Source organism: Drosophila eugracilis, unplaced genomic scaffold (assembly GCF_018153835.1).
Source record: "Drosophila eugracilis isolate 14026-0451.02 unplaced genomic scaffold, ASM1815383v1 contig_2147, whole genome shotgun sequence".
NCBI lineage: Eukaryota > Metazoa > Arthropoda > Insecta > Diptera > Drosophilidae > Drosophila > Drosophila eugracilis.
This window is the reverse complement of record NW_024573030.1, coordinates 2,576,711-2,589,476: the sequence shown is the minus strand read 5'-3', so window position 1 is coordinate 2,589,476 and position 12,766 is coordinate 2,576,711. Positions and strand designations below refer to the sequence as shown.

General features: G+C 38.5%; 1 protein-coding gene across 1 annotated transcript; it reads left to right on the top strand.

The window, feature by feature from the left end:
* The first annotated feature begins 8,624 nt into the window (after positions 1-8,624).
* LOC108104982 lies at positions 8,625-8,889 on the top strand. The gene has a single exon (XM_017211354.1). The coding sequence runs from the start codon at positions 8,706-8,708 to the stop codon at positions 8,823-8,825; it is 120 nt and encodes a 39-aa protein (XP_017066843.1). The 5' UTR covers positions 8,625-8,705; the 3' UTR covers positions 8,826-8,889.
* The last annotated feature ends 3,877 nt before the right edge of the window (positions 8,890-12,766 follow it).

Here is a 12,766-nt window from a genome sequence, read left to right as displayed (position 1 = left end):
AAAAAAAAAAAAACTTCTTAAACTTTCCGCTCGGTTTCCAAAACTTATAAATATTCTATAAATACCAATAAAAGTGCAGGAAAGTTTGGCAAAATAAAGAAAGTTAGCCGCAAAAAAACAAAAGCTGAAAACAACAAAAAAAAAGAAAACCTTAAAAATCTCATCGACAGCAAAGTGGAAAGCAACAACTTGGGGCGTCGGAAGTGGCTCAACAATTTTCAACACGTTTTCCCCACCAACCAGGAAAATCATAAAATTTTAACGAACCTATTGAAAGTTTACACATTGCTGCTTGATTTCACTGGGCCATTGGGGGCTAAGGCTAAGGTCCGGAAGGTGTGAAAAGCACCATCGAACGGCAAAGATTTTCACACTTAGACATTAAGGAAATTTATGAGCAAACACACACATACGTAGGGACGCACCAGTGATGCTAGATTTGGCAACTTATTATATATTGAGTTCAAGTTCTTTAGATTTTAATAATAATATTTTCAATTCCAATTTTATATGGGAATTGTTATAGAAAAAAAGAATTCTCCTTTAATAGAAAGAATAAAAGAATCTTTTGCCCATCCTTTGACAAATCCTTTCAATATTTCAAATATTCAAATTGCCTTCAAATCGTATCATCTTTTTAGCTACTTTCTGTTAGAGTAATATTTGAAATTCGCTATTTATGATGGTCAAAATGCGGCATCGCTGGGACGCACATGTTGTATGCCGGGCGCCGAAAAGTGTGCTACAGGAAAATTAAACTTACCTATGTAAACAAGCCCAAGAAAAGGTATCCTGTGGGTGTGAGGATGTGTGTGTGTGCGTGTGTGGCTGAGTCGGAAGTTATGTTCAAACTTAATTTAAGGTTCAATAGCGTAACCAAAGAAAACCACACGAAACTTTGGCTGCAAAGACGACGACGACGACGATGAACGAGTTCCGTGTAACATAAAATCTTGTGGTTTATTAGATTTTAATAATTCACACGATTCGAGTATGTGTGCGGATGTGTGTTTGTATGTGGAAGACACATGACAGACCCACAAAAGATGTTCAGAGAGGGGTTAAGAGGGTTAGATAGACAGAGAAAGAGAGAGAGAGAGTAGCTGTGCATTTGAAGTCAACAAAAAACTAACTTTTATCTACCGCTCGTCTCAACTTTGTATCGCTTCAGCCCATCCCCCCAAAAAAACACCTAAAATCATCTGTGCCCCCTTCGAAAAAACACCCGAAGGTGTGTTTGTCTTAGCAGCAAAATAACAACAAAAGACAACGACAAATTTGTGGCATATCAGCGGTGTGTCGTGTGGGTTGTTCGGTCCGTGCTCTAAGTGGTTATGTTCTTGGGTATAGAGTGGGTGAAGGCAGTAGTGGATTAAGCCAGTGCTGCAAGTGCATACTTAAAAGTATGTGGAAAATGCCACTAAAGGGAATTGATTTGCCCAAGATTTACCGGAAGGTTTCATAATAAGTTGACAAACTGTCTGCTACATATAAGTTTTCAACTTTATTTTAGGTGGATTTTATGAGCCATATAATCTGAGAGATCTGAAAGGTTAACTATTGAAATTATGAATGTTACATTATTATTATATATACTTAAGAGTTCATTAAATTAGGGTAACCTTTCGTCTTAAAATGGTGTCATTTCTAAGTTATTAATAAAGAAGTTCCATTATTAGCTTTAGGGAAACTGTTTTCCGTCACCTTAAATCTACTTTTCTCAACATTTTCCTTAAATCACTTTAGCCAACAGTGCTAATTCAGTAACAACATTTCACCTGCCTAACCCGCAATCTAATACGCTTCATGCAATCCACAAACATGCACTTTTGCCCAGATACTCCTTTCTGGTTTTTTTTTTCTTGGTAACCTTCTCTGTCACCGGACGCTTCCTTAACCCGGCATTTCATTTGCACCCCCTCATCCGCCATCCAATCGATGGATTAACCCTCTGAGGCCGCAAAGGATGGCATACGAGCTAACCCCATGCTATGCCGTGCCAGACATTCCTCGGCTTTATCTACTACCTGGCGAAAGTTGGCAACTTTGGCTCCACGCTTAACATCGCATATCGCTCATGGCCCAAAAGAGCTTGTTGGCCAAAGTCAAGTGCCAGGACATCAACAATAAAAACAAAAAAAAAACAGAGCTGAGATGGGCAAAGAGAGGGTTGAGGGTTGAAATGCAACCCAGGAAGGACAAGGAATCACAAGGAGCTGAAACAAGGTTTCCGCTTCCGGCGGACTCTATAAATTTTTGCCAGCTACCTGAGAGTATGCAAAAGATGATGATGCTACGTTGGAAAGAAAACAAAAAGAGCACAAGAGCAGGCCAGAATAAATCAGTGAAAAATGTGCAACTTATGATCAAGTGTTCCCACAAGAATTGCAAACTTTAGACAGGCCAACGAAGATGCTTTTCCCTCTTCTTTGTTTTTTTTTTTGTTTGCTCTCTTTGTTGTCTCGGAGAACTGAATGTCGAAGACATCATCGAAGTTATGTGCCCAGAAAAAGAGGTTGCATAGTTGAGTTGACCTTTTTCCTTGCTGTTGTTGTTGTACAGTCCATAAATAGTTTATAAACTATGCTAAGGCCAAAGGATACTGCTTGACTATATAGGAGGATAAAATATGCAGAAAATCACTAAAAAGAGGATGATTGAATTTCACACCAATTAATTCAATTCAGGAGAAGACTAAAAGTAGCAAATAAAACAGCACACCAGGAAGCCAAAGAAAAACAAACAAAAATTGAAAAGCGGACAGCGACAGAATCAATTTGAATTTCAGATTAACATAAACTCAAGGCAGGAGATCGGGGTCACCACTCGAGAAAGACAGCCTAAGATTTGCGACATTACAATGGGGGTTGCATAATCCAAATTCAATGGCATCAAACTTTCGTCTACAGTGTAGCTAGCTCCCACTTCCCTTCGGCGAATTACAAATTGAATTTTACATTTAAAGACAATGGGTTGGCAAATTTCGGTGCACCACAGGATAGAAAAATATCATCTTCGTCATTTGTTATTTTGTCGAATGAAAATGAAAATTGTATTCCCAGTGGACAGAAAAGTAAAAGATGGACTCTTACTTAACTGGTAAAAAACTTACCAAAATAGTTCTATTTCTTACATTCTAAAAACAAAATCAATTTCGATTAAGAAAATCTGAATTACTCCAAAACCATCATGTTAAAAATTCTTAAATTTCAAACGTTAACTTCTCCTCTCCTTCTTCTATTTTGCAATCAAAACTCTGGGGTTTTTTTTCCCTCGCCTAGACTTTGTCTTCCATCTTTCCATTTAACAGAAATTAATTTATTACATCAATATTTAGGTTTCACTTAAATTATAATGCGTGAATGCAGTCAGCCCTCTGTCTAAACTTTTATATAATTTTTTCTTTTTTTTTTTCATTCTTCTTCGACCATTTTTGCCCGCCACAATGCAAACACAAAAGGGGGACCCTGTTGTATGGCGGCGCTCTCACTGACTTTTTCTAGGAATCGCAATCAGCCATAATAAATATTAAAAAAATAGCGCATAAAGTCAAACATTTTGGGGGAGCGCTTGTCCAGAGATCGTTGATGGAAACTTTTCTAATAAAATAGTGAGCGTGGCAGCAATTGCAATTGTGAAATTCTGCAATTGCACAACTTTTTCGGGCATATTCAAAAACCATTTTCGCCTATCAGAAAGTGTTTCAACAAATATTGACAGACGAAAAAAGGGGGTACGGCCGGATAAAATAGAAATGGAATATGGGTTGGCTGGGCTGGGTGCTGGGTGCTGGGTGCGTTGGGGGTGTACCGGATGATGGCTTATGGGTGAAAATGACTGCCATAATTAACAGTTAATATTGCAGAAGCGGCAAACAAAGTTTGTTTCGGTTGTTTCTATTTCTGCTATTTGACTAGAACTCTCATCTCCTCGTTTTTACCCCGCAGCATCAAAAAAAAAAAAAAACCGTGGGCGTCTGCCGTTTAATAAGCTCACAGTTTGTGTTTGTGTTTTCCAACACTGCAAACACATATGAGTAAAATCTCCTCCATGCAAACGAAACTCAAACAGAGAGGGGTCTGAAAATGGCGGAGAGCGGAAAAGCACTTGAACCCCTTCTTTGGCCTTTTTTATGCCTGCACGCTTTTTGCTCATTTTTCGGTGTCAATGAACAGTTTTAACATATTAGCAAAGTTTCTTAAAGTACACATAAATATGTTTGATGTGTGAAAACGCCAAGGAAAAATGGGTAGAAAATTGGGTATGGGAAACGTCCTGGGAAAAGGGTTTTTGGTTGGGGTGCGCAGGAAAAAAGTCGGAAGACACTAGTGCAAAGGCAAACGGAATATTATGTAAGATGCCGGGGCCAAAGTGGCGAATGAGTATCGCATTTTCAAGTACGACGAGTGGAGAAAAAAATAAAATAAAAACGTCGACAACGACGACGAATTCTCCAGCCAACTGCATTGAAAAGTACGGATTTTTCACAATTTTCATACGATTCGGCTCAGGGGAGTCATCTTTACAGATATTAAAGAGGGATTAAAGTGACCTCAAATGGAGTTTATAACTTGTTTAAATACAATCCAAAACTCAACGTAATTGCTTAAATGATTTTCTGTTAGTGTCAAAGTCTTCAAGAACTGAAATCTCTAGTGGATTCCATGTGCCTACTCCATTCTTGGTCCCCGCCCAAATTCGACTTACAAATCAACTCAATAAAAACAATTTTCGATATTAAATTATCATTTTGCTGGATTATATGGATTGTTGGAAAACTTTCTCGTTTACCAGTAGACCCTCCTACATTTTCCACAGACACACACACACACATATATATATATATATAATACATATATATTCCAGCACTACAACTACAACAAAAGGATGTCGTGTCGTGCCGCGTCGCTTAATCATGTCAATGATTTATAACGCTTTCAAGGAGCGCACCAAAACTCGAACTTGTCGACGCCAACTTACCCCACCTCTCTCTCATTTCCTCCACCTATTTTCCCAACGAAATCTTCTCAAGGTGAGCAAGGGGGTTAGCAAAAAGGAGGCGGTAGGCGGGAGGCCACTGAATGACTTGCCAGACAAAAGCATAGTAACTAGCTTAGGAACCGGAGTTTGGGGCCAGGTCAGAACATAAGTTTTCCAGCTACTTATATGCCGCCGTAGTCGAGGCGAAATTTATCTCACGAAAAATGATTTGGCTCATTATCAACAGGAGCTAAAATGAAGCCAGTACACAGGAAAAAAATATGTTATTATTTTTGTCTTTATTATGGTCATAGTAACTATTTTAAGTCACATTTTAACCATTATTGGCTTAGTTATGAGCAAAATTCTATAATTTTGATTGAGAAGTCATGGTTACCAAGTTTACTAGTAATTCTTACATAAAACAAACTTTTGTATAACTAAAAAGTTCATACTAAAAAATAGTTTCAGTGTATTAAGTACCAGAGATACATTTATAAACAAAGGGAGAATGAGTATTTTGGAATGAGAGACATCGAATAAACGCATAAATCAACAACAAAAACAGAAAAAATGATTTATTTTTCTTGGCTGCTGCTGCTGCTGCTTTTTCTTTTTATTTCACTCCACCATAATAACCCCCCAATACTCAACAAGAAATTTTTTTTTCGACGGGGTTGGACCCTTTGTATTATTGCTTCTAATAAGTAAAGTGGGATAATGCCAGAAATTTCTGAGGGAAGATGAGAAGAAGGTCTATGTCGAAAGGGGAAGTACCATAATCAGTGGGGAAAAATCGGGAGAAACGAGAAAAATAAATAACCGGAGATGGGGCGGCAAGGTGTGCATGCCCACCAATAATAAAGTAATCAAAATGATATGGTGTTGATGCCACATAGAGGAGGAGGTAGAGAAATACTCGTACGCGTTCATATGGGAGCCTGTGTATGGGTGGACAGGATAAAAGGAAGCCACGAACGATGTTGTGTTATTGTTGCCAGGATTATGCCATTAAGACATGAGGCAATCGAATTATGGCCCTGGCCTGCAAATGAAATTGAATAAGGAACGCCAGCAGAGGTGGAGACACTGGGAAAATCCAGCTGAACAATGGTACAAAGGACCCAGGCATTTAAGAGGCCAATCTGCCCAAAAAGATCTGGCTATAATTATATTTATTGGCCCGGGTGTTACGAAGTATAGATGGGGAATTATAAATTTTTAATGTATAACAAGAAAAAATGTAAAATATAATTTTTGTTTTTAAATCTATAATCTTATATGCTGACTTGTATTGAATAACTTGAAATGCAATTATCATCCCACTTTCTTGTGGGCTCTTCACTGGAGAAACTTTCCATGTACATGTGTTTGGTGTCTCTTCGCCGAAAAACCCCATAAATAGTTGCTTAATTACCTTCTCAAGTGCCAAGTGCACTCACCTGGCCGGAGAAAATAGTCCCAAACCTTCCATTTCCTACCGAATTTTCTATTTTCCCTGGTTGGAAAAAACTTCTACAAAGAAAACCCAAACACACAAAACACAGTTGAATGTAGAAGTTGGAGGCAAAAGCCGAAGACAAAGTATAAAACATATGCCAAAACACCGATTGCAATTAATCTTGTGCATGTTTCGGCGCTCCTTCATCTCCTCGAATTTTCCAACAGAGAGAGAGAGAGAGAGAGGTAAACGGTATTGGTAAACAACAAAACGGAAAACTTGTGCTGCATTTGGTTTTCGGTTTCTTCTCTCCTACACTTTTTATACCCGTTACTGTTAGATTAAAGGGGTATATTGTATACGTTGAATAGTATGTAACAGGTAGAAGGAAGCGCTCCCTATATATATATTATCTTTTTAGCGATCAATATCCAAGTCGATGAAAACATGTCCGTTTGTCCGTCCATCTGTCCGTATAAACGCTGAGATCTCAGGAACTGTATGACAAAAGCTATACAAAGCTAGTTAGGCTTAGGCATGCGGTCTCAATTTCTTCTTCTTTCTTCATTATTTCTTGATTTATTAAGAAGCGTAGGGTGTAAGCCCCATTGTGACGTCACAATCCGTTATTCAACATGCTTTTCCCTACAAAAGCTGGCGTTTCGCCAATTAATATATTAAGGTAAATTGGATAAAACAGAAACGGGTATCTTATAGTCGCAGCACTTGACTTAAGCGTTTTTTTCTTGTTTAATACTGCCAGGGTTGCCACCTGCGAAAAGGAAGCAAGCAATTTAGTGTGTGGTTGCGTTTGGGTACTGTGATCTGTTGTTGGCAAAACAAACTTTGCAGCATACTTCAAGGCGCCACCCACATAAGCTGCTATTCCATAGATATAACCATAGATTTGTGTGTGTGTGTGTGTATGCTTGTTCTATAGACATTTGTGAGGTATCCCTTAAATACCAATTTATGGCACAAGCAGATAAAGTCCCAAATCTGCACTTAATCTTTTGCATTGTTTAATTTCGACTCATTGAGTTGGAGCGCCAAAAATGAACCCCTCCCCCCACACAGATTTCTCTATTTCCAAATAAGTGGGTGTGTCTGTGTACGTATGAGTAAGGGGGCGCGTAGGCGTGGCCGTATGAATGGGCATTGTTCCGGGAGAAGTGGCGTCGTACTAAAGTTGCCTGGGAAATAAATCGCTGTCGACGTCTACAAGGTGCTGCACAGGAAATAATTAATTATTTGTGATCATAGATTTCAGGATCCTTTAGAACTTTTTGGATTCTATATCCAATTTTGGGTAATTTTATTGTAATTTTTTCCTTTTTAAGCAAATTAATAAATTGTATATTGATATTTCGATTTATTTAGTTCGAATTTTTTCCTGTGCCTGGGAAAAATCAAAAGGAAGTGAGTGAGAGGGAAATATTTGGAGTGTGGGAACTTCTTGGTTTGCTTGTGTGTAATATTCGATGGTTCATTGCAACCACGGCAACAACAAAAACACATCCTTGCTCAACAGGCGCAACAGTCGTCCTTCCTGACTTCCTTAGCCCTCCTTGCGCTCGATTTTGTGGTTACCATGGGTGGCAACTGGCTGGAAGGGATAGGTAACAGGGGGGCTTCCTGAATCCGGGTCCTTTGGTCCAACGCAAGTTGTTCGCTAGTTAAAACTTACAACTTGCGCGTTATATCCTGGCAAACTCACACAAACGCACAAATAACTTTCCTTTTTGAGGGGTTCGTTTCAATCCCCCTTCAACCGCAATGCCCTCCGTACTTAAGGTGTTAACGCAAAAGCTTGACTCATAAAATATTGAAAAAGCCGCAAAAACTTTGCACCAAAAAAGCTCTGAGAAAATTCACATACATTGGTAATACAGAGGAAAATGTTTTTGGGGGGGGGGGTAAAGGAAATAGGGGCCAATTTTGGCGGATTTTCGGAACCCCAAATTGAACGGTTAAGTGGTGGAGCTGGTGAAACTTTTAAGTTATTTACTTTTTTGTTCGCTGGGCAATTATATTTTAAGGGAATAGGCGGTATATAATTATATCCGTTTTTTTTCTTGGTTTTTAAGAAGATAAACATATTATTTTGGTTTGGCATTTAATTAAAAATTTAAAATACAACCTTCCTTTAGACACTCACTTTTCCTGTAACGTCAAAATAATTTCGTTATAAATATTCAAAAAAAAAAAAAATGTGGTAATAAAATACAGTTTTTAATTGGCTCCCGTATTCCTTGATTTTGAGCTGCCCCAGCTTGTATCAGCCATGACCAGTGATCGCTTAATCCTGCTGCAGTTCAGCATGCACTGTTTCAAGATCATTTTTATCTACTGCATATGTGTGAATGTCCTGGAGCATTTTTTCCAACGGATCCAGGAAAACTAAGCGGGGAAATAACGGGCGCCTGGAAAATGGAAACAATAAAAAATTAATCGGCAATATTTCAAAATTTTATTAATTTTTATCTCGATTTAGTTCGAATTTTCATCCATGGGAAAAAACTCTCCATACATTTTTTTTTCATCTCCAGTCGACTTGAAAATCGATGCGATTTACGTAAATTGCGTATAATTTTTAATAGGGTTTTCTCAGGCATAAATTATATCCAGCCAGCAGAAGCATCCACGGATAAAACTCGAAACGGAAATTTAAATTACCTGCAATGTAATTACACAAAAGAATATGCCAATAAAAATGACTTATGTATCAATTTCCTTTACGACACAATCCCAGATGAAATGGGGAGGATGATGTTGATGATGATGATGATGATGATGATGCTGTTGATGATGCTGTTGATGATGATTATAATAAAAGGCAACGTAGCGCACAAAGCGAAAAATTTTCAATTTTATTTTTATTGCCTTATTGTGTATCAAATATTTACAATTATTTGCCTCGAGTCCCAGGAAAATGAGCCAAAAAGGCACAACAGACACGAGTCGCGGTCTGATAAATTCAAATAAAATTCTTCACGTTGCACTGTAACCAAGGTGAAAACGATGAGAGGAAGGAAAAGCGTTATATACATGCAAAACTACAGACGTGAAAAAGTTTTCGATCTAAAAGGCGAGCCAGTAGAGAAAGTACTTTACTCTACCCCCCTCTCCCTTTCGATTCGTTTAGTGCCGTCTCGTTCTTGGTGGCGGCGAGACGTTGATTTACAGCCACCAAATTTTCAGCCTGTGCTTTCGTCTCTGTGTGTGTGTGTGTGTGTGTGCCAAGCGAAATATAATTTTAATAATATTTTATTTCCTTCGAAAAGTGGTAATAACGCGTAAAATGACAAGGCCGGGGAAATTTTTCCACAAACAGAGAAATGACAATAATATCCTTTAGAAACTTTGGAATTAAATTGATTATTTATTTGGGGCAGCTATTAATAGATAGGACAAGATAATTCTTAACAAAATTATGTCATTAGATAATAAGAACTAGAAAAAGTTAGCAAGTAAGAAAGTAATTTTATAACATTAAGCTTAAAGATAAACCCTCGTCTGTGTAACCAATTTACTTTTTATGATCATTGGATTAAAGCAATTAAAATGAATGTACATTTTCAAGATTATTTTCCTTCGGTATTCCCATTTTACCCACATTTTCCTTCATCTGTGTTCACTGTTTATTTCGGTTGCCATTTTCGCCGGCGGTGGAAACCTTCGCAATTGGACGGGTTTCCATCAATTGGAAACACATTTGCCAAGAGCTTTTCCGCATTTTCCCCTACCACATCCGTCTGCCTTTGCTATCTGGTTCATTTAACAACAATTATAATGGTTTCCACTTTTGGCATTACTTTTAACGGTTGTCTACTTCGTTTTCCCCCCAACCCCCGTCAGGTTTTTGTTTCTTATACTTTTATTTTTGTTTTTTTTTGGTGAGGCAATCGAAGAGCTTGTAAAACTTAATGAAATGAAACCTTAGGAAAAGCGAACCGGAAAAGGTAAATAAAGAGAGTGGCTTGGCACTTTTCGGCTTTTCCGAATCTGTTTTAAGTAATATTTATGTGACTTCAACTGCTCATCTCCCTCTCTCTCTATCTATCCCTCTTTTCACCAATTAATTTTTATTTATGTCTGTATATATACTTTATATATATATACAATATTTTTTTTTTCGGTTGGCTTTTCCCTTATCAAACAAACAGTTGGCAAAATGATAAATGCCCTTCACCCTAAACCCCCGTCTCTCTTTGGTAATTTAATATTTTTCATTTTTTTTCTTTTTTTTTTGAAAGTTGGGGCTGCTAAAAAATGACAATTTTTAATTATCAAATGCGTTTAATGATAAAAATTGTCTAAGTGAACGAATGGACGGGGGTGCGGCAGCCACTTTCCCAGCTTTTAATTTATGATATATTTGTGTGGGTGGCGGGGCGCCCATAATAATTAATATCGCACACAAGAAAATGCCAGAATAAAAAAAAACAACAAGGCGACGCGAACCGAAGGAAAAGCAACAAACAGAACGCGGGCAAAGGCGTCGAAAACAATTCCCCCTGGAGTGGGGTGGGAAATTTTTTCATAAATCTTGAAGGCGGAGACAGTAAGTGCAATGTCATTGAGGCGCAAAAAAAAAAAAGAAATATATATATAAAGGGGTAGTAGGGGGAATAGAAAACAAAACCTTAACCTAACGATTTCCAAAAGCCCGCCCCCCACTGAAACCTCCGCCCTTGACGCCACATGTCGTCTTAAGCCTGCCGCTAACACAAAATTAAAAGTATTTCTCGAATTATTGTTAATGATGATTAAAAATATGTGTACCTGCGGAAATGAAACGGCAAGAAGGTGTGTTTCTCTGTGTGGATTGTAAAGGGAGTACACCTGTCCCCAAAGCGAACACATGCTACCACCTGGGCTCCATCTTCTACTCATCGCGAGTTCACTTGACTTTGACTTCGCTGAAGGTGTTTTCTTAAGGAAAATAATGAAATATATCTTTAAGGGATAACCAACTTGCTAACAGGAAATATAAGATATATAAACACCTTTTTTAAGATCAATCTGAAAGACATATTTTCCAAACCACTCAAGCCAAAAACACATCTTTCAATATGCACCGAAATGAGCAATTTTGCATAACATAGATACATATTTTGGAAAGGGGTAAGAAGATTTCGGTGGGTGTTAAAGGGTTGAATGCGGCGTGTGGCGACACTCGATAACATAATTATCTGTCATAATCAGTAGGCGTTGAAATGTGCAATTTAAAGAGCAATTTAATGCGCGCTAGCAACCAAAAACAACAACACCGTTACACATACGTTCTCGCCGCCTATACACATAGATACACAGATACGCGGATACAGTTATGGTACTCAAATACACAACTACACATGCAGAATAGGGATACAAACACAAATCACCAGGCAGTTCCAGTTGCAGTTGCAATTGCTGAAAAGCGCAAGGGCGTCGCTGCAACAGCAACCGGTTGCATGGGGGCGGAAATTAGAAGGGGTTGCCTAGTGCAAAGGACTGTGGGGTTATACAGTGGCGTCGTAGTTAGGAAAATGAATGAATGAAAGGCATATGAATACGACGCATAATCAATTTAATGCCTTAAGCCTAAGCTTTATATACCATTACTCCCCATTCTTTCTTTAGCAGTTTATAAACTTGCTAACACATCCCCTCTCGTTTAACGCTACGCCACTGTTGGTGTTTGCCAACGTCTAAAGCATTTCGGTGATTGTGTCAGTTTGAGTTTTTGCAAATTTGCATCGGATTATTGCAATAAACATAATTATGCGCGCTGCATATGATTTTTCAATTAAACACATGCCAACCCCGCGTGAAACCCCCCCTTTTTTGCGAGGGGTTATCATTGTGGACCCCCGGGTCCTGCTGATGGGACGTGGCAAATAAAGGGTTAAGCTTGGCTCTTTTTGGCGTGGTGAAAAGGGAGTGCATCAAAAAAATAGAAAAAGGAGGCTTGGGTATTTGATACCCAGGGCTTCTGGGATAACATGACCAACCAATTGCTGTTCGTTGCGGGTGTTCGTAATGTATATTTGTTAATTAAGTGTCGCATGTGTGTGAAAAACCCCCCTCCAAACACCCAGCATGTGGTCCAATTCTAGCGGTGCTTAAGTGGAATCAATGGATTGTAATACGGAGATAATCATTTTTAGCAAAAAAAAAAAATGCAAATAGAGAAAATGGGGGGAAAATGTCGTGCACATATCATTAAATTTACTTCTGAAGAGCCATAACGATGAGTGGGAAAAATGGGAACGGGGCGGGGGGAGGGCGTTGCCAATGAGACAAATGCCAGGCCATCTACTCGACAGGATATTTCTGGAAATTTCAATTAGATGAGGTGTT

What these genes read in the sequence shown, in the direction of transcription:
- LOC108104982 (XM_017211354.1), top strand. Translation starts at nt 8,706, where the DNA reads ATGACCAGTGATCGCTTAATCCTGCTGCAGTTCAGCATGCACTGTTTC.